General features: G+C 44.0%; 1 protein-coding gene across 2 annotated transcripts; it reads left to right on the forward strand.

Moving 5' to 3' along the window:
* Nucleotides 1-425: 425 nt before the first annotated feature.
* RNF149 (ring finger protein 149) lies at nt 426-24,908 on the forward strand. 2 transcript variants are annotated; one of them, XM_012535958.3, is made up of 7 exons: nt 428-1,039; nt 10,509-10,759; nt 13,056-13,124; nt 15,671-15,753; nt 17,976-18,072; nt 21,338-21,536; nt 24,280-24,908. In XM_012535958.3, exons 1-7 carry the CDS (start codon nt 583-585, stop codon nt 24,321-24,323), a joined length of 1,200 nt encoding a protein of 399 aa, XP_012391412.1. In that variant the 5' UTR covers nt 428-582; the 3' UTR covers nt 24,324-24,908. The 2 variants fall into 2 exon arrangements, with proteins under 2 accessions (XP_033257650.1, XP_012391412.1); XM_033401759.2 differs by lacking the exon at nt 21,338-21,536 and having other exon boundaries at nt 426-1,039.
* The last annotated feature ends 1,171 nt before the right edge of the window (nt 24,909-26,079 follow it).

The following is a 26,079-nucleotide window of genomic DNA, read 5'->3' on the forward strand; positions in this document are numbered from 1 at the left end:
AACAAAAAGTATCTGGAAAATCTGTGCAGCTTTGGCGTTTTTAAGCTGTTTTCCAATGTTTTAGACAAGCAAGGCCTTTGCCACGTGCCTTGCACAGTGAATGCTTCACAAACATCCGTTCAGCGATTTTACACAACCAGGTTCCCGCGCCTCTTGGCCGGCTCACGGAGAAGTTTCCCGTTTCTCGGGCTGTCACTTCCCATACCCCCGCCTCGGCCCGCAGGGTCCTGGGGCCCCGGGACCACCAGGCCGCAGGAATCTGGCGACACTCCATAAAGCACTCGGTGGTCCCGAGCCCGCATGCGTGGCGCCGGGCTTTGCGCGGGGGGCGGGGCCAGCCGAGGCCGCTCCCCCGCCGCCCCGCCAGGTGCGCGTGCGCCACGGCCCCGCCCTCCGGCCCCGCCCCGCCCCGCCCGCCGCTCCTTCAGGTGCGCGTGCGCCGCGACCCCTCCCGCCACCGGGACTGGGTCTTCCCGGGCTCGGCAGCTGGTGTCGATTATCTCTGCGCTTTTCGGCGGCCTGGCACGCCAGCGCCCTTCGGCTCCCGCCCGGCCCTCTCCCGGTCAGCCCGGCGGCGGGGCCATGGCGTGGCGGCGGCGGCGGCGGCCCGAGGCCCGCAGCGGGGCCCGCGGCGCGCTGGCGCTGCTAGCGCTGGCCCTGTGTGCGCCCGGGGCCCGGGGCCGGGCGCTCGAGTGGTACTCGGCCGTGGTGAGCACCGAGTACGTGGACCCGGAGACCAACCGGAGCGTGCGGAGCGTCTCGGAGAGCGGCCGCTTCGGCGAGAGCTCACCCAAGGAGGGCGCGCGGGGCCTGGTGGGCGTCCCGCGCGCCGAGGACCGCGACCCCGAGGGCTGCGCGCCCCGCACGCGCTTCCTCGTGCCCGGCGGCCGGGGAGCCGCGCCCTGGGTCGCGCTGGTGGCGCGCGGGGGCTGCACCTTCAAGGACAAGGTGTTGGCGGCGGCTCGGCGGAACGCCTCGGCCGTGGTCCTGTACAACGAGGAGCGCCACGGGAACCTCACCGCGCCTATGTCCCACGCGGGTGAGCCGCCAGGGCGCGGGGACTGGCGGGGCGTCCGTGCGCCGCGGTCCCGGCCGACCGCCCGGTCCTCCGGCGGGACCGCGAGGGGCGGCGGCGATGGGCTCTGGCCGAAGGGAACTACGAGGGAAGCGCTAGGTTGGCTCGGTGTGATCCCCGGGGGCTCTTAGGAGGGAGGCGAGCCTAAGGACAAGATTAGATCGTCTCCAAGTGGAGGGAGTTGCGCTGTGCAGGAGGGTGATGGGGAGAACGGAAGAAATTAAAACCCGCAGGAGGAGGATTGTGGTTCTCGCCGGCGGAAAGTCTCATGATTCCTAATCATGGATCCTTGCCATTCGGCGTTCCCCAAAGTCAGGTGGCGCAGGAGTGGAAGCTCTTTACCAGGGCATTCCAGGGTCTGGCTCTCCCTTCACCATGTAAGGTGGTGGCTTGGTGACACTCTGGTGTCTTCACTTTCATAAAACATGTCAATATTCTGAACTTTTGAGTGGGACAGTCTGGATTCAACTGAGTCAGAAAACCTGGCCTTAAGTTGGGGTGTGTTTTCTCACTTGCTAAATAGAAGGTTATAATACTGGCTCACCTGCCAATCAGATCGCTTGACACTTGAGTTTAGTTGAAAATTTTAAAGTTGTGATCATGCAGGAAAAGATCTTGCTCTTGGGACTTCCCTCGTGGTCCAGTGGTTAAGACTCTGCCCTTCCGCTGTAGAGGGCACGGGTTCGATGCCTAGTCAGGAAACCAGGATCCCACAAGACACATGGCTTGGCCAAAAAAAAAGAAATTTTACTCTTTGCCGGGTGACCCTTCCCACACACTGTTCTCTGGGGCAACGGGTTGCATCGTCAAGCAGTCATGAAAGTTTAAAAGGTGCATTTTGCAAGGTTATCATCCTTAGGACTGAATTCCAAGTGATAGTCTACCAATACACAGCAGAGTCGGAAGGCCTTCGAAGAACACGACTTATTCTGAACTTACTGGGATTAAAATCTCTTTAGAGAGTTTCTGCTGCTGCTGCAAGTCAGACATCCTTTTTCCTGTGCTTTTGGTTTTTGTTCTGTTTTGGCTTCTTGAATGCAAGTTCAGAATACCTGTACAATGAGGACAGGAGAGTGACTTTGCATTTGGCCTACTTTAGCAGAACGAGGGAACAGAATTCTGTTGAGACGTGAGGAAGTGAGACTGTTAGAACCACGCTTTCAAGATGTTGACGGCCAGGGCTGGGGAGGTGCTAAAAAGTGGGTGGAAACCCATAGGGCAGGGAAGGGTGGGCTGGATGGCAGCCAGGCATATTGAAGTTGGATGGAGTGATCTGGTAGAGGTGTAGGTTGGAGAAGAGGTAACAGAAAGAGTCAGGTTTTTGAGAAGGACAGCGGCTGGGTCCAGGATACTCGTGGAGGGGTTGTCCTCAGATAGGAGAGGGGAAATTCCTCCGTTGCAACAGAGAGGCAGTGGGTTTGGGGAGGAAACGGGAGCAGATGTCCCCGTGGTGGCATTGGGCGATGTACCACCTTTGGTGCAATTATTCCAGTTGTCACCGTACCCAAGTCACATCTCTACCAACCTCTCGTGAGAAGTTCTGTCAGAGTTCACACAGCGTTCCAGATGCATCCTGTGGACAGGCACCTGCCAAAGAAAAGAGGGCAGTGTGTGAGGGTTCTCTGGTGCTGGGGCCTTGCAGTCCCTTCTGAGTGATATCGTAATGGGGACTTTTTCTTTTCCATGGCAGGCCCATCAGCCTATGGTTTTCTAAATCTGTTTACTGCATTTTTTGGTAGTGACATTCACGTCCTTCCAGGCTAATTACACTTGTTCTAACCATGGTTCAGTAACCTTGCTTGCTTACATTATTGACATATAATCTCTCCAGGCCCAGAAAACACCCAGGCCCACAATGCCCTGGGAAAGAGCTTCCACTCATTATTGACATATAATCTCTCCAGGCCCAGAAAACACCGAATTGGTATTTATTTTACATCTTCTTCCTGTGAGCTTCTGTTGCCATTATCAGTGTCTATTCTAGCCTTTTTACTGTGAGAATAATTCTGTTTGAGAAAAAAGACAAAAGTAACAGCATTAGGAATTTTTTTTTTTAATGTATGAAAGTTCCCAGTGCAGAGTCGGTATTCTCTGCTTCTTCCTCCCGACAGCCCTTCGAGGTGGGTACTTTAACCCCGTTTTACAGATGAGGAAACTGATGACCAAAGAATTTAAATGCCTGGCCCATGGTAACACGGTGATCTATGGCCAGATCATTCTTTGTTGCAGGGGCCTTTCCTGGCCTCTACTCACGAGATTCCAGTTGCGACAACCAAAAATGTCTCCAGATATTGCCAGATGTCCGGGGGCAGAGGGGATGACAGTAGCATCCAATGTTTTGAACCACTGACTTAAAAGGAGGTGAATTTGGTGTAGTGTGACCAATGGGTTACACAGAGGAGACGCTGGAAACAGGGAATCCACTTAGACCAGTGTCTAGTCCAGGTAGAAGTGTGAGGGCCTATACTGTAGTGGTCACTAGAAATGGAAAGGCATGACCCTCATTCTCAGAAGGTGGCCCCACTGGGGACAAGGGTACAGCTCTTTCATGGCGTTTTGAGAATGGACTAGAATTAAGAATGGAGTGAGTGGAATTAAGTCAGAAGAGGAGACAGCTTTGATGGACTAGAATTTGAAACGTTACACAGAACATTGACGGCAGCTCAGACTTTGCTTTCTCGTGTTTTTCAGAGTGTGGACAGGGCCAGTGTAAAGCACTGATCAGCGGTTCTGTGCCGGGGCTCCACAGAATAGGTCGAGGTGGCTGCCTGTAAACTCCAAGCATGATAGTCTCCTCCCAAGTCTCAGAATTTCACCAGTTTTTCTTAGACCTGTTGCTTGACTACTAGAATCCAGTACAAGATATTTTGGATTTAAATCAGTATTTTATTGTGGTTCTAAAATAAATCGTGACTTTAAGATAATATTCTATCAGGACATCTGTAAGGACCGTTACCCTAATGCCCAAGGTTGGTTCCCTTTACTTTGGCAGATGGATATACAGCGGCCGGTCTGGGCCAAGCATGGTGCCTGCTTGGGGGTAGAAACGCCTAAGACGAGTGCCGGGACTTTGAGGAGTTCCCAGCCTAGTGGGAGCGACAAACAGACCTTTCCAGGCAATGTGGTTTGGACCTCGACAGAATTACATGCACAGGTACTTAGAAAGCATAAGGGAAGGGCATCCGATGCAGAGATAGTGCAAAGATGATTAGAAGTCAGTTTGACCAAGAAAAGTAAAAATTGATGTAAGTCAGACCATTGAAATGAAAGCTTTTGGAGAGGGTCGGCCTCGATGTGGTGACTGTTAGTTAACAGCAGGCTGCTCCTTTAGCTGACATCTTGAGTGGCTGTTTAGACTGGCCCTTTAGTTCTGTCAGCAGTTTACTGAGTGCCAAGTACCGGCAGGGCTTAGAGGTGTGTTTGGGGAAGGGGCCGGAGTTGGGGTGGAGGGAGATGACACAGGTGATGCGAAATCCTTACCTCAGGAAAGATGTGCATTTTGTGTTTGCAGAGCACGGTGAATAGTCTCTTATGAGTGAATGAAGCCCGATGATCTTGAATGCTGCCCTGTCGCAAATGACCTAGACGTTTAGATTTGAGAGTAGAATGTGTTTCGGTGCCCTAGGAAGAGATGGTACCTCCCAGCCTCCTAGCAGGTGGGATTAACTCAGACAGTTCCCAGCCAGATGGAGTGCTGAAGCACAGCTTAAGCTGATGAAGGTATCTGAGTGTGTGTCTGGTACGCGGGGTGGAGCGGGGCTGTGGAACCTTCTGGGTGAAGGGAGTGGCCTCGGAAAGGACTGCAGGCCTGAGGCGACGAAGTGAGGCGTCTGGAAAGCTGCAAGGAGATCGCAGGAAGATTGTTGAGTGCTGTACTCAGCAAACGCAGAATATCCTTGAGCAAGCCGGGTTGTGCGAAACAAAACTCATCCTAGCCCACCAGAAAGACACTTCTGTTCGCATGACGGCTTCCCATTTTGGAGATGTTTCCGTTCATATTTGGTGTACTGTTTCCCCTGCAGAGGGAGTCTCTGATAATTCTCCTTATTGGGTCAGTTCAAGGATAATACCGGAAGATAAACCAGTTTTTCAGGTTGATTCATTTGTACAGAAACCCTTCTGTTGGGCCATCACTGTGTGATGCTGAGCGCAAAAACTAATAAATAAGAACTGTAGTCCTTGTCTAGTGAGGGGGCGGGGCCCAGGAAGACATTCTAGCAGGAGGGTGGAAAGAGGTGTACTTCAGAGGCATTGCTGCATCTTAAAAGATTTGACCAGGAATTCTCCAGGTTTGGGGAGGGGGGCGGGAGGGATGGAGAGAATATGGAAGTTAAGTTATTGGAAAAAAGAAAACCTGAAAGGTCATGGGATTCTCTAGGAGATTTAAAATGTATTTCTCGCTGCCTGCATCTAGAACAGAAATCTAAGCCACTACTTTAAATATTTTAGCAGTTCCCATCTCCTTCAAGAGAGTGTTGAAATCTACTTTAAATAGTTTCCTAGGGAGGAGGAATGGTACACTAGACTCAAAGGTGACCCTCCAGAATGTTGAAGCTATTGACCAAAACAGATTTTCTTTTTACATTTTTTGTTTGTTTTTGACAAGGTGGTAAGGGGAACTGTTATTTCTCAAGTAGGTTTATGATGGTGTGCTCTGTTTGAGACCTTATGCGACGCCGATGTGTAAGACAGAAATCCAACAGACTGCCTTCAAGGAGTTTAGCGGTGAGGTCTGTAGGTTCTTTTGGGGAAGGGCGGGCATTGCACAGGGTGACCTTTTTCGGTTAAGTGTGATTGGTAGCACTGAGGCCTGGGGAAGAAACACATTCAAAGGGCTTTTTCTCCCCTGGTCCCAAGACTCTGCGCGTCTGTGTCTGGAGAAGGCACAGGCAAAACGTTTGCTTTGGCAATCAGCCGTGACTTGCGCTCTCGTGCCACTAGGGCTCTCTAGGACTGGCCCCCGGTACATCCGGAGTGGGAGGGCAGGGCCAGACGCGGGGCCTGTGCTCGGCACCCCTTGGGGTTGTGAGCCCAGTGACCCTGAGCTAGTGCATGTTTACTCAACTGCCCGGCCTCCAGTTCATCCCACACATGCCCCAGAAGAGCCAATCATGGGATCGAAGAAGTCTTCATTCCGAGTTTTTAAATCTAAAGTAGTTCCCAGAAGCAATCTTGCTGCTATAATTAGAGTGTAGCAAAATTTAGCACTCAGTATTTTTTTTTTTCAATTTCTTGTAACTTAACTAAGTTTCCTAGGTGAAAAATTTCAGATTGATACTGGAGGTGTTTTCCGTCCCAGCTGTCCTGATAATCACTGCTTGTTTGCAGCCCCTGCCTTGAGGTTTCGGGTGTTCTCAGCTCATCCCCCATCTCTCACTCATTTAGACAACAGATATTTATTAAATAGTTACTACGTGCCAGGTTCTACATGAGCCACTGGGGTAATGAGATAAGCAGGATACATTTATGTGTATTTAGTCACTAACCCGAACTGGGCCAGTCACCATTCCAAATATGTTCTTATATGATGGTTTCACAGCCCAGAAATCTCCCTTCTTTTGCTTGGGGAACTTTTCCAGTCCATCAAGATGCACTGACTTCCCCGTGAAAAAGTTCCCTCCCACCCCAGACAAAATGATCAGTTCATTTCCGCAGTTTTCTGTTATTCCACATTCTCGTTAGATAAGCGACAGCCCCAAATAGAAAAATTCTCATCCCCATTTTACAGCTGAACAAATACTTGCAGAGCACGCAGGCAGTGGTTGTCCGAGGGAGATGTGAGCCTGGCTGGCCCTGGAGCCTGAGTCCTCCTGAATGAGGAGGCAGGGCAGAGGCACACGTAGGAGCTGGGGCTTCAAGCCCTGGAACTGGCTTTTCCAGGTGGTGTGTGACATTGAGCAACTCTTTTTTTTTTTTTTTAATTGGAGTATAATTGCTTAACAGTGTTGTGTTAGTTTCTGCTGTACGATGAAGTGAATCAGCTATGTGTATACATATATCCCCTCCCTCTTGGACCTCCCTGCCCCCATCCCACCCATCTAGGTCATCACAGAGCACCGAGCTGAGCTCCCTGTGCTATGCAGCAGGTTCCCACCAGCTAGTTATTTTACACATGGTAGTGTATTTAGCCCTCGTCTGTAAAATGATTACTCGACTCTTTCTGCATCAAGTGTGAGACAGAGTGAAAGTGCTTCAGAGTTGGTTTTCCCCATTAACACACAAAGGTCATTCTATCATCAGTACCAGAAACTGTAACTGTAACTGTAGCATAGCAACATTTTGTTTTCTGTATAAAAGAGAGACAGGTACCTGGGGTTCATTATACTCTCCTTTCTACTTTAGCACGTGCTTGAAATTTTCCACGAAAGGAACCTTTTCTTAATTTATGAAAAGGGCTTTCAGCGTATAAAGCACCACATAACCGTAAGTGGTATAAGTATCCTAATGGTTTCTGTATTTGTCTTTCTCAGCTAGGAGATGTTTATTTCCCTGAACGCAGGAAATGCCTTGCTCCTTATTAAGTCTCCCCAGTGATGATGTAGTAGATTGTGTGAGTGCTCAGACAACCGGGTTACTTGCCAAGGAGCACTTTTAGGGCTGGGTCATGGGATTGGCCTCCAGACAGCAGCCACCTGAGAAGGGTGCCCTTCTGGGTTTTCAGTAACTAAATCCCCACGGCCCAGGGCGGATTTGCTACAGATTAAATTTCTCTCTATAATAAAATAGTGTGAGAATGTGGTTTCACTGTAATGCCAGAGAACAGTCTTTAAATGTATTTTGTAAGTTAGTTTTTGAATAGGTAATACGTACACCTGATAGAGAATTTTTCCTGTGTCCAGCTCTCCCCCCGCCCGGAGGCAGTCAGGGTCCCCAGTCTCTGGGGTAGCCTTCAGGGGGAACAGTACTGATATCGCCACGTAGACCTCTTGTCCACACAGTTTTACATGCGGCTTTTTTCCTCTTGTGTCTTGACTACCGTCACTATTAACAGAGCTGCTGCCTCATACTGTGTACACGTACTGTAAGTTACATAACTATTATTGATGGACATTTATATTTTTATTTTTTTTAATTTATTTATTTTTGGCTGCATTGGGTCTTCGTTGCTGCGAGCAGCCTTTCTCTAGTTGCGGCGAGCGGGGGCTACTCTCGTTGCAGTGCACGGTTTCTCATTGCAGTGGCTTCTCTTGTTGCGGAGCACGAGCTCTAGGCACTCGGGCTTCAGTAGTTGTGGCTCGCGGGCTCTAGAGCGCAGGCTCAGTAGTTGTGGCACACGGGCTTAGTTGCTCCGCGGCATGTGGGATCTTCCTGGACCAGAGCTTGAGCCCGTGTCCCCTGCATTGGCAGATGGGTTCTTAACCACTGCACCACCAGGGAAGTCCCATTGATGTACATTTAGGCTGTGATAGCAAAATTTTAGAAAAAACACTGGCAATAAATATCTTTATGGATTCCTCCTGTGTACATACATAAGTATACCTTTGGAATTAGTTTCTTGGGTCTGGAATTGCCGGGTGAGAGAAACATGTGCATTTAAAAACTTTTAGTAGCTGTTGCTCTCCATGCCAGGTTGTAATAATTCACTCCCCCAGGAAGAGTGCCCGTTTATACTTGCTCTTGCTGATATGGCGTATCAGACTTTTTGATGTTTGCCAATCTTTTAGGTGTGTTTTCATTTGCACCATGACTTTTCATATGTTTAAATCCTTTCTGGGGGGAGTGATCGCTAATATGTACTGGATTCCTTTTGGGGGTGATGAAAGTGTTATGGAATTAGGTAGTAGTGATGGTTGCGCAGGCTTTGTGAATATACTAAAAACCATTGAATTGTACACTTATTGAAAAGAATGAATTTTATGGCATGTGAATTATATGTCACTAAAGATGCTGTTTTTTTTTTTAAACCCATTTGTGTTTTCTGCAAACTGACTTAATTTTCTTTCTGTTGCTCCTTTTCTTATAGGAAATTAGCTTTTAGTCTTTGTTACGTTCCATGTATTTTTTTCCCCATTGACCAGTTGCTCTTTTGATCTTGAGTCCTTGATTTTCCTCTCTTTTAGCCAGTGCAGAAAATTTTTGTTTTTATATAATTGGTTAGTTGCTCAAATCTTTTTTTTTTAAGAAGTTTCGAGGTGATTTTTTCACACTTGGAAAGGTTTTCCTTCAATATTACTTTTTTTTTTTTTTTTTTTTTTTTTTGCGGTACGCGGGCCTCTCCCTGCTGTGGCCTCTCCCGTTGCGGAGCACAGGCTCCGGACGCGCAGGCTCAGCGGCCATGGCTCACGGGCCCAGCCGCTCCGCGGCATGTGGGATCTTCCCGGACCGGGGCACGAACCCGTGTACCCCGCGTCGGCAGGCTGACTCTCAACCACTGGGCCGCCAGGGAAGCCCCAATATTACTTATTTTTTAATTCCCATGTTTCTTCTGGCTCTTTTATGTTTTCTCTTTTTTATATATTTAAATCTTGGATTTGGTTAGAATTTATTTTGGCTTAAGTTGCAAAGAAGGGATGCAGCTTTTTTAGCCTCAGGTGATACTCAGTGGCACCCACACTGTTTTTTTAAAAAATAATCCATTTTACCCCATTGATGTGAAATTCCACTTTTATCGTTTACTGAATTCTTTTATGTATTTGGGTCTAGTTTCTGGGCTTCTTATTCTGCACCATTCTGGTTGTCTTCATATGCTACTACCACACTGTTCTAATTACTTTGACAACAAAGGCTAGTCCAGGTTTTACTGTTTACAGAGTTTTCCTGATTGTTCTTTATTATTTTTCCCCTAAATGAGCTTTAGAAGCAGAATTTTTAAGGTTTTTAAAATCCCATTGATAATTTTAAAAATTAATTTATAGATTCATGTAAAATTGGCCATTTTATCCCTTTTTTATTTCTCTTATTTTTTTGTCTTATGTCTGCTGGTGTCCTCAGAACAAGATGAAATAATATCGAGCACAGTGGAACTTCTCCGACTGCCTCCCTGAGTTAGTGGGTGTGCTTAGGCATTCGTATTAATAGTCACAAGTTGAAATTGGTCTGTGTGGTTCTTATGTTGGTTTTTTGCTACCATGCTTGGTTCTGTTACCTTAGAAATAATTTTAAGGCTTCTTTTTATTTTTTTCAATCTGCTGTGGAGCACTTTAAATGTCATTAATGTTACTTGCTCTTTAAAGGTTTGGGGGTAGAACTCACCTGTGAAACTGAACGGGGGGGGGGGTGGGGACGGCTCTTGCTTTCTAGGGGGTAGTTCTTAGTGATTTATTCTACTTCTTATGCAATCAGTGTTTTCTCCTTGGAGACCAATGTTGGTAACTTGGGTTTTCCTAGAAAGTTATCCATTTTATCACAGTTTTGGTTGTATGTGCATGGAGCCATACTTTCTCTGTGTCTTATTTTGTGTTCTTCATATTTGTTCCTTTGTTCTTTCCTGCAGGAACAGGAAGTATAGTAGTCATTATGGTTAGCTACCCCAAAGGAAGAGAAATTGTGGATCTGGTGCAGAAAGACATTCCGGTCACAATGACCATAGGGCTCGGCACCCGGCACGTACAGGAGTTCATCAGCGGTCAGTCCGTGGTGTTTGTGGCCATCGCCTTCATCACCATGATGATTATCTCATTAGCCTGGCTAATATTTTACTATATACAGCGCTTCCTATACACTGGCTCACAGTTTGGAAGTCAGGTAATTGTCTCTTTAACTTTGCTTTTTAAAAGATAGTTTGTAAATATTTCCTGTATATATTGCTTGAAATTATTGGACAATATTCTTAATTTCATTATCACTCACAATATTTAAGTATTAATATGGGGTTTTTTGAAATATAAATTTATTTTTATTTATTTTTGGCTGCGTTGGGTTTTCGTTGCTGCGCGCAGGCTTTCTCTAGTTGCGGCGAGCGGGGGCTACTCTTTGTTGTGGTGCGTGGGCTTCTCATTGCGGTGGCTTCTCTTGTTGAAGGAGCACGGGCACTAGGTGCGCGGGCTTCAGTAGTTGTGGCGGGCGGGCTCAGTAGTTGTGGCTTGCGAGCTCTAGAGTGCAGGCTCAGTAGTTGTGGTGCACAGGCTTAGTTTCTCCGCGGCATGTGGGATCTTCCCGGACCAGGGCTTGAACCCGTGTCCCCTGCATTGGCAGGCGGATTCTTAACCACTGCGCCACCACACCAGGGAAGCCCCGGGGGGGGTGGGTTGAAATAAGTTTTAAATTAGAATATATTAAACTTTCTGTTCTGTGGGAAATTGGGTCATGTTTCACTCCTGCAGAGACCCTCTATCCTTCCCAGATGTAAAGAGATGACAAAAAAACAAGGCATGAGGTGGGGGGGACCTGGTTCTGTGTTTTGAAAGAGAACGGGCTTCCCTGTCTCCATGGTGGAGCCACGTTCAGAGCCATTTATCTGCAGAGACTGGTTCAGTAACCGGGGAGACAAGGGCCCTCTGGGTTCCCCACTCACCTGTTGTCTTGAGAACCGCCCCCTTCCTGGCTCTGCAGGCAGTAGATGGTCATTTCTGGGTCATCTTCCACCTCCGACTCGGAAGCCTCTGCCCTTTTAGGGACGTTAGCAGATGAGTGTATGGAGCCCCTTCCGCAGCTGATGACGTTCTTACCAGTAATTAAACATAAGATTGGTTTCTTCTAAAAGGGACGCCTCTTGCACTGTTGGTGGGAATGTAAACTGATACAGCCACTATGGAGAACAGTATGGAGGTTCCTTAAAAAACTAAAAATAGAACTGCCATACAACCCAGCAATCCCACTACTGGGCATATACCCTGAGAAAACCATAATTCAGAAAGAGTCATGTACCACAATGTTCATTGCAGCTCTATTTACAATAGCCAGGACATGGAAGCAACCTCAGTGTCCGTCGACAGATGAATGGATAAAGAAGACGTGGCAAATAGATACAATGGAATATTACTCAGCCATAAAAAGAAACGAAATTGAGTTATTTGTAGTGAGGTGGATGGACCTAGAGTCTGTCATACAGAGTGAAGTAAGTCAGAAAGAGAAAAACAAATACTGTATGCTAACACATATATATGGAATCTTAAAATAAATGGTTTTGAAGAACCTAAGGGCAGGAAAGGAATAAAGATGCAGACATAGGGAATGGACTTGAGGACACGGGGAGAGGGAAGGGTAAGCTGGGACGAAGTGAGAGAGTGGCATGGACATATATACACTACCAAATGTAAAATAGGTAGCTAGTGGGAAGCAGCTGTGTAGCACAGGGAGATCAGCTCAGTGCTTTGTGACCACCTAGAGGGGTGGGATAGGGAGGGTGGGAGGGAGGGAGACACAAGACGGAGGAGATATGGGGATATATGTATATGTATAGCTGATTCACTTTGTTATAAAGCAGAAACTAACACACAATTGTAAAGCAATTACACTCCAATAAAGATGTTAAAAAAAAAAGGTTTCTTCAGACATGGAGTTGAAAATAAGTATTCTTTAGCAACAAAACAGCTCTTAAGTTAACATGTGGCTATTGTGTACATTAGGACTTCAGTGGTAATTTCTTCTTTTTAAATTTATTTATTTATTTTTGGCTGCATTGGGTCTTTGCTGCTGCGCGTGGACTTTCTCTAGTTGTGGCGAGTGGCGGCTACTCCTGGTTGTGGTGCGCGGGCTTCTCATTGCGGTGGCTTCTCTTATTGCAGAGCATGGTCTCTAGGCGCGCCAGCTCTAGAGCGCAGGCTCAGTAGTTGTGGTGCACGGGCTTAGTGGCTCCAGGGCATGTGGGGTGTTCCAGGACCAGGCCTCGAACCCGTGTCCCCTGCATTGGCAGGTGGATTCTTAAGCACTGCGCCACCAGGGAAGCCCTTCAGTGGTAATTTCTTAAAATTAGTTTCATTGTAGTCATCTAACTTTGCTTTTTAAATGAAATTTTTCCACATTGCTTATATTATAATATATGAATTTTTTAAATAGTGACTTAAATTTTTCAATAATAAGAATGTTTTTCCTCCCTAAGAGCCATAGAAAAGAAACAAAGAAACTTATTGGGCAGCTTCCTCTTCATACTGTAAAGCATGGAGAAAAGGTAATATTTTCATAGTTTTTTGTTTGTTTGAATTAAACTGAATACTCAGTTCCTCAGTCACACTGGCTATATGTCAGATGCTCAGGTGGCCACACTGGCTGGACAGTGCCCACACGTCCATCCTCCACCTGTCGGTCAGACACAGGTAACTCTGAAGAAGCTCTGGTCTCTACCGGAGGCCCTGAAGCTTAAATCCATCTCCATTAAATCTCACACTCTCTGTCCATTCTCTCTGAGACTCCTTTAATTACAGGGAGAAAACACAGGGATTTGTGGAGAAGGGGAGAAAAGATATTTTTAAAACTTTTTAAAAAAGAAACGTTTCACATGGCCAACCTGAGACGTTTAAAAGGCCAAAATCGTACCAGAGTTCAGAAGCATTTTGGAATAGGACAAATCCTAACGAAATCTCGGAACCTCAGGTTCTTAGAGGATAGATTCCTTAAAGGAAAACAGTTGCTAACGCAGGAATAGTTATTCTCCTAATGGTCCGTTTACTGTGCTGGGAAATGTTGATGGCTGTTGTTGACATAGATATAAATGCGTTGGTTCCACTGTTTCCACTTTCGTTTTATCTCCCTGAGTTGTTGAGATCTAGTCCATGCCGATCCCCCAGTCTCCACTCCCCTGTAAGTGCATTTGGGTCCACATCTCCTCCTCTGACCTACTTAAAGGATTAAAGCTTCAGAATAACACTCATTAAACCTATATCCTTTGACTTTAAAACTTTGGAATCTGATATTAATGGTTCATGTGGAATATGTAACATATTCTACTCTTGGAATTGTACTGTCTGCTTCATTCTTGCCCGAATGCCTTACGTTATAATAACAGTGAATTTTCATAGTTGGGGCAAGGTCGTGCTTTCTTTCCATGTAGATGTATTAAACAGGAGAAGTGTTAAAAAAAGAAAGAAAGAAAGAAATTCCCGTCTCATGGGAAGATTAACATCTCATTTACAAATCACGAGGGTCCCTGGGGAGAGAGTCCAGCAAATGCCTGGGACAAACTGCATTCGGCTGGCAGTTCCGTGACAAGCATGGAGTTTTATGTTCCTCTTGAAATGTGTCTTCTACTCTCTGTGGCAGGAAATCTGTCCTTAAATATGAGAAGACATAGATTTAAATGTGTCTAATTTACTGTATGGAGTCTTTGAGAACATAAATTAATTGATATCCTCTTCGTGTACAGAACATTTTTGAAAATAGGCTTCTATGGACTGTTTTTTGAAAGTTGTCAGCAATAATGGTTAAAAAAAAAGGGATTCATAAATGGTCCATGAGGTACACAGGTGGATTTTCTGACAATTTTACATTTTAAACTTGTACAGAAAAATACTGTGTTTTTTCTTAAATCTGCATCTTGTCCAGTTCTGGAGACTGTATTTTCTAATTTTTCTTTTCTTGTGAACTTGATCACAGTAATGTGTAAGCTTGTAAACCATTAGGGAAATAATTATTTCATCATCCTTGCATGGCATGTGAAAAAAGGCGATAATGTGTAGTTGCAACATATAATTGTAAGTGCTGTTACAAAGTTAATTTTAATACAATCTTTGATAGCAGTATCTACATGTAAAATCAGTTTTTACTGCTTGCTTGTTAACGTGTGACCTACGTGGCTAAAGATATTTTTAAAGAATTCCGTGATGACTGTGAAGCTGTGTCCCATAAAATTAACTTGCTAAAGTTGCAGGCACTGATTGGTAGCTCCTGCATCCCCATCCCAGAGTCCTGGGAGAGAGAATCTCATTGGCCTGTTTTGGGTCAGGTGATCAGGCTGGCCATGCCTACTTTGGTAGATGGGCTGAAGCCAGGTGGGTGTGTCCAGGGGGTACCCAGGGAAGTGGGGGAAGGGCTGACACCACCAAAAAGGTCTGTGACCCACAGATTCTCAGAAGTTGAAATTTTGTCACAAGACTGCTTCTTCCCCAGCAGTTTTTGTTTCTTTTTACCTTTATTAACTTGATATATGAAAAAGGGAACTTCTTTTAATTTATGGTTCTTTTTTTGCTAGTGAGGTGAATACATTCAGATATTTAGCTATTTGCATTTTCTCATCTGTAAGTTATAACTGTTCTTTCACAAATTCTAATGAAAGTGCTTTTGTTTTGTGTTTTTAATGATTCCAGAAAACTAGCTAATTAGATATTCATTCTTTGTTTTACTTTTGAAAAATAATTTATTTTATTATAATAAAGCAGGCATTTGCATTTCTACAGCCCTTAAAATATGATCACTTAAAAAAATGAACAGTAGCCTAGAATTTAAACATAATTCGTGTCTGATTAGGTAGATGATGAAATTTTTTCTTTTTCAGCCAAATTCTTTTAAAAAAAAATCCCTTGATAATGGTAAAAATAAATACCAAGTAGAAATTATCTGTGTTTAAATTCAGGATGTACCAATGTAGAGTAGAATTCATCATTGTTTTACCCAGGTTGTAGTGAGTTTTGGTTTTGTTTTGTTTTTGTTGTTGTAGTGAGTTTTACCAAGCGTATACTGTATACTAAGGATATAGTAGATTTTTTCCTCTTCTTTCTACAGGGAATTGATGTTGATGCTGAAAGTTGTCCAGTGTGTATTGAAAATTTTAAAGGAAAGGATGTTATCAGAATCCTGCCATGCAAGTACGTTCTCTTACTTCCTGAGATGTTAAAAAATTACTGACAAGTTTCAGGTTTCTGACCAAAGAGTGAACATGTTTTTCATGATATGAAGACCTTGCTATCAGGTGATATCTTGTGATCATCTCACCTTTTAGAAAAGAAGCTCGAAGTCTTCAAGGCTCCTCCTGTATTGTTTTACTTTAGAATTGCTTTGCTTGGAGACTTTAGGTGACCATTAAGACCCATTATGTCCTTTTGTCATAGATGGGCTTTTTAGTCTTTTAAGCAGGGCTTCTTTAGGGTCCTGGGAATCTATACTATCCATTGAGCTATTCAGATAGGTGAAGCCCTGGGGGTTAGGGCCAGGAGCAGCCCGCAGACGTGGCTCCGGCTTTGCTGGGTTTTTTACTTTTAAATATTTTAATACTTAATGTTTTGAACTAGTGAGCATTTTCCCAGACATTTATTAGAAATGTTATTTTTAAAGACATTTCCTGGTTATGTATCTTTGTCTACTATTTTCTACCGAGATGTCTTTTTTCTTAGATTCGGCTCTGCTGTTATTGGCACCCTGGGTTCGGGTTCTTTTGGGGGTTGTGTGAAATAAATATTCCTCCCTTATTTCATTAATTTATTTTCTTTAGCAACAGGAAGTTATGTTTCCTTTTTAATAATGAGATACTTTGTTAACTTTTTAAAAAAATTGCTTTGTTAGCAGAAAGGTGTACAAAGATTATGTTTTAAAGCTGGTCAGTTTTACTTATACTTCCCACCTATTCGAAGCAGGTCACACGCTAAAATATAATTATGTCTTGCTTTATGTTTGCAAAGTGTTTTTGTGTATATCCCAGTACTTTATAGGGGATTAAGTTCTCAGGAGTTCTGTAGAGGAAATGAAGGCATGAAGATCAGATTACCAAAATTAATTTCCCTGCATGAAGATGGTGAACTTAAATCTCCAGGCATTTATATGGGTGGGTGTGGTGGATACTTAGTGAATTGGGGTCAGTGTCGGGTGATGGTGTCCTGTAGAAAATTATTAAGATAGAGAAGAATTTTTACTCTAGGTGGGCTTAGGGCACGTCTTTGTGACCTGGATGCCGCACAGTGAGCAGCCTGAGGCCGATTTCCTTTTATAGGAAATCCAGATACTCCTGAAGGCCGAGCTGGGATTTGCACTGGAGCTTCACAAACAGACTTACGTGTGCGCTTATCCTGGTCTCCTTCATGGGGTTTTATTCCGTCCACTCCCGTTTCCTCCTATGATTTATATCAACAAATTTCCGAATAAAGCCCACGTGTTGGTTTTGTTTTTTCAGAATGATTCCAGTGGGTCAGTTTCAGTTTGAGGATGGAAAGGTCACAAGACAAGCTGGACTGGACCATGTTATGTCCTTACATGCTGTGATTTTTAACTGCACTGGCAGATTTCCCTTTGAAGGAAAGGTCTTCAGACAGTGACGACAGTAATAATAATGAAAAATTACTGAGGATTTATTGTGCCCAGCACCCTTGTAACCACATCACATGTTTGCTCCTCAGAACAGCTGCAGGGTAGGTGCAGAGTGGCCTCAGGATCTAGTTCAAAGTCACAGCATCAGGACGCACAGCTGGTGTCTGAGCCTGTGTGGCTCTGATACCCACAGCTGCTTACCTGCAGTACAGGTAGAGAATGTAGGTTCATCACAGAGGAGGGGAAGGCAGCCAATGAGGACAGTCAGTAAAAGAAGAAAATTCATATGTGGTTTTTCTTTTTTTGATTCTGAAAGCGATATGTTCATTCTAGAAAAATGTAGATGCTGCAAAAATATATAAGACCAAAAAATAAGTGTTTTTTTAGCCTGCAAGCCAAAGATGACTTGTTAATATTTTGTTGTATTTCCATTGGAGTCATCTTATAGACTTATATCAGATACTATCAGTTTAGTATTACTTTGTTACTATTAGCTTACTCTTGGGTTACTTAGGCCGCGTTTATTCCCAAATAAAAATATATCCTAGCATGATGTGAAAATAAACCATGTTATTTTTGTGCAGCGAAGGGGGTATTTCCCTCCACACGCCAGGTTCTGTTTAACGTGGAAAAATAGCATAGATGGCTCCCTAGGGTGAACGGATAGACTGGAATGTTGATTTGATAGCATTTAACTTGTAATGAGCAGATGAGTTGGTGGAATGTGTTGTTTCCTTTATAAGATATAAACATTTATTTTAAAACATTAACACATACTTAATTTTTTTAGGCATATTTTTCATAGAATATGCATTGACCCATGGCTTTTGGATCACCGCACGTGTCCAATGTGTAAACTTGATGTCATCAAAGCCCTGGGATATTGGGTTTGTTACATTTTTGTTTATATTCAATCTCTGCACCCCCGTTCTCCCTGAGTGATTGGATTCTGTTCCTGACCAGAGGCAGGAGTGGCCTAATGCTCCTTCTAGCATCCTGGTGGTTCCTGAAGAAATTTTCCTCTTTATTAAAAGTGAATTCTTAAGACATTCCCCAAAATCAGTGAACTAAATTTGTGATTACAGAATAATATGCTAGGTGTTTCCTTAGAGTTTGTACTTAGAGTGGTATCTTTGATAGATGTTGGTGTGACGCTGCAGGGTGTATAGGTGCTAGTCAGTGTCATATAAACAGGAATTACTGTAAAATGTTTGAAACGGAAGGAACCTCGTGCACAGGTGCACATTTTCCACCCGAGGAAGCTAAGACGCATACCTCTTGACACCAGCTCTCCCGATGCTTGGGTTTCAGAGTCAAGATGCTGCGGGGAGATTTATCCTGCACCCAACGTGCTCCATCACTTTGTGATACTGAGATGGTCATAGACCTTCCTCAGAAAATAGAGGCGGGAGGGCAGAGTGAAAGAGAGCGCGTCGTGGTAGCCACGCACTGATGCCTTACACGAGTTATTACACTGACTCTTCAGCCCCTATGGGAGGGAAGCGCTGTGACTCTCCTTATTTTACTAACTAGGAACTCGAGCTCAGAGAGAAGTAGCTCCCCTACGGTCACACGGTGAGGTAATAGGGAATCAGCTTTCAGGTGCAGGCTTGCTTAATTCCAGTGTCCAAGCTCTAAACTACCCTCCTACCCAGAAGAGGGGAGGGACATAGATGGGGGAAAAGCCCAGATCTTCCTAGATTGTTATATTTTTAGAGTCGTCCTATAATCTATTAATATCTCAAGATATTCTTGATTAAATATAGTTTTGAAACAGAGATCTTTGAAAGAAGTAATTTAAGTATCAAATATATTTTTCTTGTTGCTAAACAGAGGTTTTGGCAGCGTTTATTACAGAGGTAGAAACTACAAAGAGGTTTTTTATTATGATAATAATTTTATGTGACTTAAAGCCATAACAGCCTTCAAGGCTGCAGGCCCCCTTCGGAGTATTTTTCATTTTCTAGTTCAGCGTATCTTCAAAAGAGAGCTGAGGGACCACGCACTGCCTTAATAACCAGTGTGATTTTCTGTGAATTATAATTTTCAAGTGAGTTCCAGAGGCCTCACCGTAGGTACACGGAGAGGGAGGCAGCAGGACTGTCTTGCTGGAAAGTCATCCGCCTGGATGTCTGGCAGATGAGCCTTTGCTGTAGAATTTCTAACATTTGTTGGGGCATAGTCTTGGTAACTGGCGGCTCTCCCCAGCGTGGAGGCTCACCCCCGACTGCCTCACGCCATCCTGGGACCGCATTTGGAACAGTAGAACCCAGGGAGCGAGACGGGTGTTTTCTGGGCAGTTTTCCTTCTTCGTCTTTTCCTCTCGTAGATACGCTCTGAAGCTTCTTTTCTTTTCTTCGTCAGTCAGTCATTTTAAACCTCTTTTCATTTCTAAACCTTTGTGCAAAAGGCATTTCACTGACCTTAGCGTTGAGACTTTAATCCTCGCGAGTTTTGCTTTTCGAAATATATACGTATGTTTCATGTGTTAAAAATCAAGACTCTTCATTTTATATCAGGTTGGATTGCTTTCAGAATGTTCAATTTCAGAAAGCTAGAATGTGTGTCCCCAGAAAGCTTGCTTGCTTTTTTGAAGAAACCTACAGTAACTTTAAATCAAACTTAAGAAATTAATTTGTCTTGCCTTTAACTTTTTTTTTAATCCTTTGACAAATCTGCCATTGTCTTTGGGCCCATTGGCCCCTCCTGCGTTGGATTGTAGAGATAGTTATGACTCTCATATGGTAACTAGTTCTCATTTCCAAGAAAATGAGCAGGTGAGAGCGGCTTTGCAGTGCCTCTTGTCCCTGTTGTGTTTGTTGGCTCGTGGGGCGCAGGCATTCATCAGGGGAGCGATGCATAAGGTGCTGGGTCTGAACTTGGCTCCAGGGAGACGAAGGGACAAGACTCAGCCCTCCTGCCCACAGGCTCCTGGGGGGCTCCGCTTTCTGGACTGGTGGGTGGGAGCCGGGCCTGCGGCCCACCCCGCTGGCCAGGGAGGCCTGTTTGAAGAGTGTGGGCACAGAGGAGGGTGGCCTTGACCCTGCCAGCTGCATGTGGGAAGGGACAGGGAGGGGTTTTCAGAGGCACGTCTGAGCTGCATGTTCAAGGGTTAGTGTACCGCAGGGAGTGACCAGGTGGGGTTTGGGACGGGCAGGTAGTTCAGCTTGGCAGGTATTTAGACAAGTACCTGGAAGAACAGACTAGGGTGGGCTGTGCGGCAGTCCGGATGCTACAGCAGCTCCACAGGATTTGTCGGTTGGTGTGTCACGAGTCTGTTCTGCAGGTGTTCGGTTGCCTGTGAGAAGGCAGGGAGCCACGTGGTGCCCGGGAGTGAGGAGAGGGTTCCAGAACACGTGTGGAGCCAGCAGTGCGGGCGGCAGGGCCTCTGGCCCCGAGGGCCCCAGGAGCGGGCGGCAGGGCTGAGCCAGGGTTCGCAGGAACAACCCCCCCCAACGCACACACCTTCGGTCGGTCACTCAGCAGCAGCTTCGGCCATCACGACACAGCTTTGACCCTGGCGTGAATCAGGAAAGGTTTCTGGATGGCCCCTGAATTTCGAGACTCGGACGTAGTGACGCTTGTAGAGTCTCCCGCTCTGACTTTCATGATCTCCTTTTCTTCTTTGAAGCAGCAAATGGGGAAGCGAGGCAAAGTGGCAGCGGGTAGACACCCTTTCTGGAAGGAAGGAGCAGAATCGGTTATCTTCAGGTGAACGCAGGCACAGTCTGCAGCCCTCTGCTGTTCAGAAGCCTGCTTGTCTCCGAAGCCCTGGCACCTGGCAGCCATTAGGGCAGTCATTCGAGCTCAGGGCTCCAGCCTCAGTGATGAGCGCCCAGCCAGGCTGCTCAGAAAGGCAGCAAAGTGCATTTGTGACGAAGCTCCGCTTTCTGTCAATAAATAGTTTAAACGGTAGCATCGTTTGCATCGAGGGGAAAAATGGTTTTTAGAGGAAAAGGATTTAGGTCTTGAAAAGCTGCTTATTGAAGAGTGCTCGTTTTCTGGTGATGCTAAATAAATAAGACACTGTTGAGCTTTTTTGCCATGTTCATGTATAAAAGTAAATATTTTGTATGAATTAGGAGCAAAAGATGATAGATAAGCCTGATCGTGTTACTGAGAAAAGGTATTTTCTTTGCTCTAACTCTCAAGGGAGAGCTTGAGGACGTGCAGGAGACGCCTGCCCCAGAATCGCCCCCCGGGGGCGTTTCGACTGCAGATCTGAGTCTTACTTTACCAGATGGTGACAGAAGTGACGCGGGCAGCTCAGCACTGCCCACCACCAGCGACTCCGCGCCACCTTGCGAGGCCAGTTTTAAAGAGGATGCAGGTGAAAACACGGCCTTGCTGGGTGAGTCTTTTGCGGGTTCTCAAACAAAATGATGTTATCGGTGGTTGAAAGAAGGTGAAGAAATACATAAGGTGCAGAAAAGCATAAAGGAAGAATGATAACCATGACCTCACACCTGCAAATACCATTTTAACATTTCCATAAATATACTTCAGATGCTTTTTCTGTGTTTAAGGATGGGGAGAATATCATTCATGTGCCGTTAGGTGACCTGTTGTTTTTTTTTAATTTTTGGCTGCCTTGGATCTTTGTTGCTGTGCGCGGGCTTTACTCAGGTTGCGGCGAGCGGGGGCTACTCTTACGTGCAGTGTGCAGGCTTCTCTTTGCAGTGGCTTCTCTTGTTGCAGAGCATGGGCTCTAGTTGCGTGGGCTTCAGTAGTTGTGGCACGCGGGCTCAGTAGTTGTGGCATGCGGGCTCAGTAGTTGTGGCATGCGGGCTCAGTAGTTGTGGCGCACAGGCTTAGTTGTTCCATGGCATGTGGGATCTTCCGGGACCAGGGCTCGAACCCGTGTCCCCTGCATTGGCAGGCGGATTCCTAACCGCTGTGCCACCAGGGAAGCCCAGGTGACCTGTTTTTTCCTCTTAATGTGTGAAGCTCTTTCTGTATCAGTAGACAGGACACATGATTTGGTACTGCTGCGTAGTATTACATTTTGGATTCACTGTAATTCCTGTAAACCACATCCTGCTGATGGACTTTTGTCATCAGTAACACTGAAATCATTTTGTGTATACATTTACCACCTCTCTGTAAAATAATGAATTGCATTGTTTTAAATTACTAATGCAATTATCTTCTTTTCATATTTGTTGGTTATTTATATTTCTTTTCTGAGTTGCCCATTATTTCATCCTTAGCTTCTTTTTCTATGAAGAAACTAATTTTTCATACTGATTCTAAGAGCTCTTGGTTTTTGATTTTTATCTAGTCTAGCTTCTCATTCTTTCATGATTCTTTCTGCCTCTGACAGCACGCTAACTTAGGAAAATCTGTCTCATCTGAGGGTTATTTATTTAAATTTTACTGACATTTGTGGCTTTGTATTTTACGTTTAAATCTTTAATCCGCATTGTTTAAGGGGAGATTTAACTAACCTATTTTTCCCAAATGTTTAACCACTTGTCTATTGTTTAGTGATAATTACTTGTGAATAAGTTTTGATATTTGAAAGGCAAGGCAAATTCCTTCATCTGTATTCTTTTTAAAAAAAGAATTCTGAACTGTTCTTCATTTTTTAAGATTAATCTTAAAATCAACTTGCCATGTGTAAGAAACTCCCATGAGAATTTTTATTATAGTTGAATTAATTTATAGGTTATTTTAACTGGGAAGAATTGATGCTTCTAATTTTGAATTTTGCCATCCTGGAAGAGGAAGCATATTTTCCCAAATCGGTAGTATTCAAACTGAATCGGTTTGTCTTTTTTGTCCATTTTTAGAATCTGGGAGGCAAAGACAGAAATATGAGAACTTAAGTTTAAACCAGTACCAGAGGAAGAAAGAATGCATTGTGTAAGAAAAAGGGAGAATGAATTTCATAGAATGAGGAAGTGGAAAGGTGGATTGTGTAGGAGTTCTCCTAACCAGCTCTCCTGCTGGGACTCTGCCTTGTGAGGCAGAGAGTTCCATTTATAAATGTTTATAAATGCTTCTTGTTTTTAGGAATTCCATTGCTTTGTGCCTAAGTGCACACCATTGTTAGGTATTCCATTGCTTTGTGCCTGAGTGCACACCATTGTTTTTTTTTTTTTTTTTTTTTTTACTGTTGCCTTCAGGCTCCAGAAAGGAAACGAAATTTGTTTCCTTTAGTACTTGACTACCCTTGAGATATTTCAGGACAGGTAAAACTCGTATCCTCAACTAAATTTCCAAGTATTTGTTCAGGTAATTCATAATTAACTCAGGTAATTTGACAGGTAATTTATATGTCAATGTTCTTTCTACCCTATAATTGGATCGTTTGAGAACTATTGGAAAAAATCAATTCTTTTAAGCAGACATTAGTACTTTAGTGTAGTGTTAGTACTTTAGTATAATGTCTGCTTATAATTATATTAGTATAATTAGTGCAATGTAGCTTTCCTCCTAGCTGAGCGAACATTTGCTCAGGAGCACCTAGGAAATGGATGCGGGGGTTATTAACGGTAGCCCACTCCCTAGAGGACGCGTCTGCCCGAGGGGGCTCCTCTTTTGTCTGCTTGACCTCAGGTCTGATTGAGGAAGTATCCTGTCACTGTAAGAAACCTTTTGTGCTGAAATTATCTTTTACTCCTCTTCCTAGTAACATCCAACTGGATTCGAAGGCTGGTTTGAACCTCTCTGTGCCTCAGTTTCCAGTCTCTAGATTGGGGATAATACAATACTTGTCTCTAGCTCATAGGGTCTATATTGCCCGGTAAATGCTAGCTACTGTTTTCATGGGTGGTGACACCATCGCTATGTGTTTGAAAACACACTCTAATTAATCCCACCAGCGCAGCCTGTGTCTTTTCTATAGCACCGTGCTGACCACATGAATACTCTACTCATTAGGCTAATGCCAGAAAACCTCTCATGCTGTATGTGAGGGTGTTTATATATTTCCTTGAGTGTCTGGAATAGGTTGTCGTTTTTCCATGTAAATGTTATTTAAAATTTTCCGTAATTTGTTTCTTGAACTATGATCTCCAAATCTAACAGTGTTTATGTAATTAAAGTTCAGAATATACCAACCAGTGCTGGCTTTTGTTGTTCTGTTGCAGAGACAAGCAGGAGCGACCCTCAGCGTGAAGGACCTGTCTCCTAGCATATAACCTGCCGGCGGTGTCACGGACAGAGCTTGGGCTTGAATTAAAGGACATTTTATTTTTTTTACTTTAGCACATAGTTTGTATATGTGAAAATAATGTACATTCTTTTACCTTTCAGGTTCTGATTTGATATACAAAGGGCTAAGATACTTTATTCTTAAAGAGAATTTTTGATTAGTCTTCATATATTTATCTACTAAAATGTACCATAAGATTCTTTCTTCTCAAGGATGGTTCTAGACTAAGCACATTGAATTCAGACTAGTTAAAATGGAGTTGTGTGATTATATTCAGTAGTTGATCACATGAGTTTTCCTGGAGGAAAGACTTTTTTTTAGAACATGAAACTTGTAAATGTGATGAGAGAAATCTATCGCTTCCTTGCACCTCTGTACTATAGAGAGATTTCCAAACCTTAGAGCACTTTCATTGTTTTTTATTTGGAGTTATGGGGAAAGCACTGGTTGACTTTAGGATTTGCATTTCTCCCTCTCGTTACCTAATTTCTTCTAACAACCTTGATGGGGAGGAAAGTTTTGTCCATTTTTTTCTATACAAATAAAAAAAGCTACGATTCCGTATTGCGCACGAGCATGAAGTTCTTCATTGCTTGTTAAAGAAATGGAGTAGACAGACTCTGATGGACTCTGATATGGCGTTTTTGGGGGTAAATGGTGAATATACTGATTCCAACTGCAGTTTAATCTCTACAATTATAAAGCGTGGTAGATGGGGACTTTCCATTGCTGTTGTAACACAATAAACAAGTAACCGGTTTCCTTGATTAATTTTAAAGCAGACTTAATGGCGGTGACCTTGTTTATAATCATCTCTCCTCTTTACTCGTTTGCTGTTCTTCCTTGGCAGTGGAGGTGGAGGGAGTGGGCTGTTCAAGCTTTCGGGGGCTGCTTTCTAAATTGATAAAGCGATTAAACAGACACACACACTGTCCTCACTTCTTAGAGGTGGAAGTCAAGGATGAGGAAGAGATTTTTTTAGAACTTGAAATTGTAGCCCTTTTTCGTTTCCAAACTAGTTACTGTGTGTATCTGTGTGGGTAAAAATACATGTTTATTAAGAATATATAATTTTTTAAATTTAAATAATTTATTTTTATAGCTGTATCTAAGTGTAAAGTTTATATAGCTTATTTTTTTTCAAACTATTTACTATACTTTGATTCCAGCCACTCAGTGAAATACTAGGTGAGTAAACAGTGGAAGTAAACTGAGGCCAGTTTCCATGTGAGGAGCTATTGGAATGGAAGTTGTCTTACTTTGAGCTCTCATTTCAACAGACAGCCTCAGTAGGTTTCCATAATAGCAATTATCTTTGAAATCCGCCTTCTGTGGTGCATTGTGGATAGGAAAATATGTCCTTGATTTTATACTGAGTAGACTGTTTGCTCTTTGTATTTTAACACACACAGTAGGGAAAGATGCTTTAATTCTTCCCAGTAGCCAATGAAGCTGACTTTTAAAAAGAATACTGTGACCGATCAAGGTAAATTGTTTTTGATGATTATGGAAGTGTGAGTTCTTAATCAGTGGCTGTCAGCTAGAGCTTTCCTTAATTCAGAAGTTTGAACCCTAAGTTATAAATAGAAGAGATTGGAAAAATTATAGTGCTCTTATTTCTAGAAACACAAGTCTTTAACAGCAGATAAAGAAATTAGCAAGAGAAGACAAAACTTCAGTACTTCGAAAGGAAAATGTTTCCTTTGATACGCTTTTCTTAGGTGGAAATAAACAT

Source organism: Orcinus orca, chromosome 13 (assembly GCF_937001465.1).
Source record: "Orcinus orca chromosome 13, mOrcOrc1.1, whole genome shotgun sequence".
Taxonomy (NCBI): domain Eukaryota; kingdom Metazoa; phylum Chordata; class Mammalia; order Artiodactyla; family Delphinidae; genus Orcinus; species Orcinus orca.